Source organism: Crocuta crocuta, unplaced genomic scaffold (assembly GCF_008692635.1).
Source record: "Crocuta crocuta isolate KB4526 unplaced genomic scaffold, BGI_CrCroc_1.0 scaffold613, whole genome shotgun sequence".
Lineage (NCBI taxonomy): Eukaryota > Metazoa > Chordata > Mammalia > Carnivora > Hyaenidae > Crocuta > Crocuta crocuta.
In genome coordinates this window covers 237012-239672 of record NW_027528880.1, presented here as the reverse complement: position 1 = coordinate 239672, position 2661 = coordinate 237012, and the positions used below count along the sequence as shown (strand labels likewise).

The 2661-nt window shown below is 67.8% G+C and overlaps 1 protein-coding gene across 1 annotated transcript in view; it reads left to right on the top strand.

Moving 5' to 3' along the window:
• Positions 1–1757, top strand: part of RBBP8NL (RBBP8 N-terminal like) — a 7477-nt gene extending 5720 nt beyond the window's left edge. Inside the window, exon 13 of the mRNA XM_077756839.1 lies at positions 1542–1757. Coding sequence (XP_077612965.1) covers positions 1542–1672 — 131 coding nt within the window. The 3' untranslated portion in view covers positions 1673–1757. The remainder of the gene's footprint in view (positions 1–1541) is intronic.
• The last annotated feature ends 904 nt before the right edge of the window (positions 1758–2661 follow it).

Below are 2661 nucleotides of genomic sequence, written 5' to 3'. Positions count from 1 at the left end.
GGGGCGGGGGGGGGCGGCCCAGAGCCCCCACCACACCTTTGTGTCTGCTCAGAACCAGAAACCAGCCCTTGAACCTCCCCCTGGCACAGGCCCCTTCGAGCAGGGACCCAGGTCAAGCCAGTGTGGATCCTGGCTCTTTTCACCTCCCTGTCCAGCCTGAGCCAGTGCCGTCACCCCAAACCTCAGTTTCCTCCCAGAGGGGGAGGGATGGCACTAGCAGAGCGAGTGTGAGGCTCCAGTGGGATAAGGCTGAGGACAGTTATCACCCTTTGGCATCAGGGCGAAGGGGCTTCCTGAGCCACAGCAGCCCCCAGGCCAGGGGCCCAGAAGCCTGGCGCCTCTCCTGGCCCCCTGTGGCGGGCGTCTCTGGACCCTCCTGTCCACCCTCAGAGAGGGGCCGCACGGAGGGTGCAGAGTGCGAGTGGCTCTGTTCTCGCTGAGGCCCCGGGGGCTGCCGGAGCGTTTGGCAGGGGCGGGCCCCTCCCTGAGGGTATCAAGATGACCTTCCACTTCCTGGTGGGCCGCAGAGGCAGCTGGGCCGAGGCTGAGCCTGTGAGAGCCTGAGCTAATAACGCCGGCCGCCCTGGTGTTTGTGCAGGCAGGCTGGCAGCAGGCGGGCCGGGCTGCGGCCGCCACAATGTGCCATTGTTGCCGGGAAGGTGACAGTGGCCTGTGTTTGCTCCGGCGGCCATGGAGGCCAGCACACCTGTCATGTTTCAAGGCACTTCCTGCTCGGCATATTCGGAAACTGTCCCGGTGGCCATAATCCACAGGGGTGCCTGGGTACCCATCGTGCCCTCCGCTCCGAGCCAACTCCACCCCGCGCCCCGTTCTCCTCCCTGGACGAACGCAGGGGCTCCCAAGCAGGCACCCACCCCACCCCTGCAACCCACACGCTGCTGGTCAGTGAGAACAGCGGCCTCACTGAGCTTGAGGCAGGCACCGCTCGGTGCCAGGGGCGGCGCCCTTGGATCTGGTGCCCACAAGGAGGTTCCAGGCGGCAGACAGCAGCGACTGCCTTTGGGCTTCCCCACCCTGCCCGGTGATGGGTCATCACTGTTTCACAGGTGGGAAAACTAAGGCTCCCAGGGGTGAGCTATCCACCGGAGGCCACGGAGCTGCTACGTGGGGTCCAGACCCCAACACGCCCGTCCCACCCAGAGCCCTTGTCCTGCTAGGGCCCAGCATCTTGGCAAGACCTGCCTGCGAGGGTCCCAAGGACAGACCGCCCCCCCCCGGGCCCCCGGCCCCCGGAGGCACCCCACCAGTGTCTCAGGGACTCCGAGAGCATTTGCTGAGAAGCAGGATTTATCCACGACATCCTGGGCCTCTAGCAAGGCGTCGGGGCATCGGGGCCAGGCGGTCCCCAGAGTCACACGCTGGGGAGAGAGCCCAGCCCTGCGCCCCCGTCGGGCGCTTCCAGGAACGCGTCGGCTCCCCTTGCCCCAACGCTGCCCCTGGGGCCCCGGGCAAGAAGCCAGCGTCACTGCGAGGGGGACACAGACTGCTGCCTCCGCCTAACCGTGGTCCACTCTCCACAGCCTCCAAGAAGCCGCCCCCAGGGAGAAGGAAGCCGGGGGAGCCCGTGACAGCACACGCGGGGTCTGGGAGCCCAAGCGACCTAGAGGACGGCAGCCCCCCACCCAGCAACAGCAGCTGGGAGGAGACTTAGCAGGCTGCTCCCGGGGACACCACGCCCCACCTACGCCCGGCCCAGGGCAGGAGGGGACAGGGTCCCGGGCCCTCTCCACAGGGGCTGGGAAGGCCGAGCGGGGGGGTCTTCGGCTGGCCACTTGAACCCCTCCCTCGCCACCCATCTCAGAAATGACCAGCTGGTCTTGGCGCTCCTCCCTCACCCCAGCGTCTGCTCCCTTGAGGGGAGGTGATGTTCTCAGAGCAGGGGAGGCAGGGGTGACCCAGACTCCAGCCCAGCCCAGCCCCCACCCCTGCTGCACATAGGCAGCCCTTCCTGGGCAGAGCCTCCACTTCTGACCGTCTCAGACTCCACCCGCATCCCCCACCCCAGGGCCCTGCGCGCCTGGCCACCCCGTCCCTGACTCAGCGGAGAGTGCGAGTGGTGGTCTCAGGCGCCCCCTTGTGGAGTCTACTGGGCCGTGCTGGGCGGTGGAGGTGTGGGGAGGCCCGTGGCGGAGGGGGCGCCCCAGCGGAGAGGGGGCCGGGAACACAGGTGTAGGGGATGGCACGTGCAGCTGGCAGGGGCGGGGCGTCAGCTGGGCCTCCACCAGCCTGGGCTCTTGAACGCATCCGGGCCTGGGGAATAAAACCAGCAGCGTTGGCAGAGGGTACCGGGACCAGGACCCCTCTGGGGACGGCTGCAGGGAGCAGGGAGCAGAACAGAAAACCTGCCCCAGCCCCCACACAGAGCCCCCTCCTCACTGCGGAGTCCCCGGCCCCACAGCTGCCACTGACGGGTCGGCACCTGCAGGGCCCCGGGGCAGCTGGGCCAGGGTTACACGCTCAGCCCTCGGTACCCGCTGCCTCTGCCATCGTCACTTTAGGAGGGTGTGTCTCAGAGCACCCTCTGCGGGAGGAGCTTAAACAGGCTCCCGGGCCCCAGCCCAGACCCACAGAACTGGGGTCCCGGGGGCAGGCCTGCACAGGAAGTTTGAGAACTGCCCCTTCTGGGCAAAGCCAGGATAC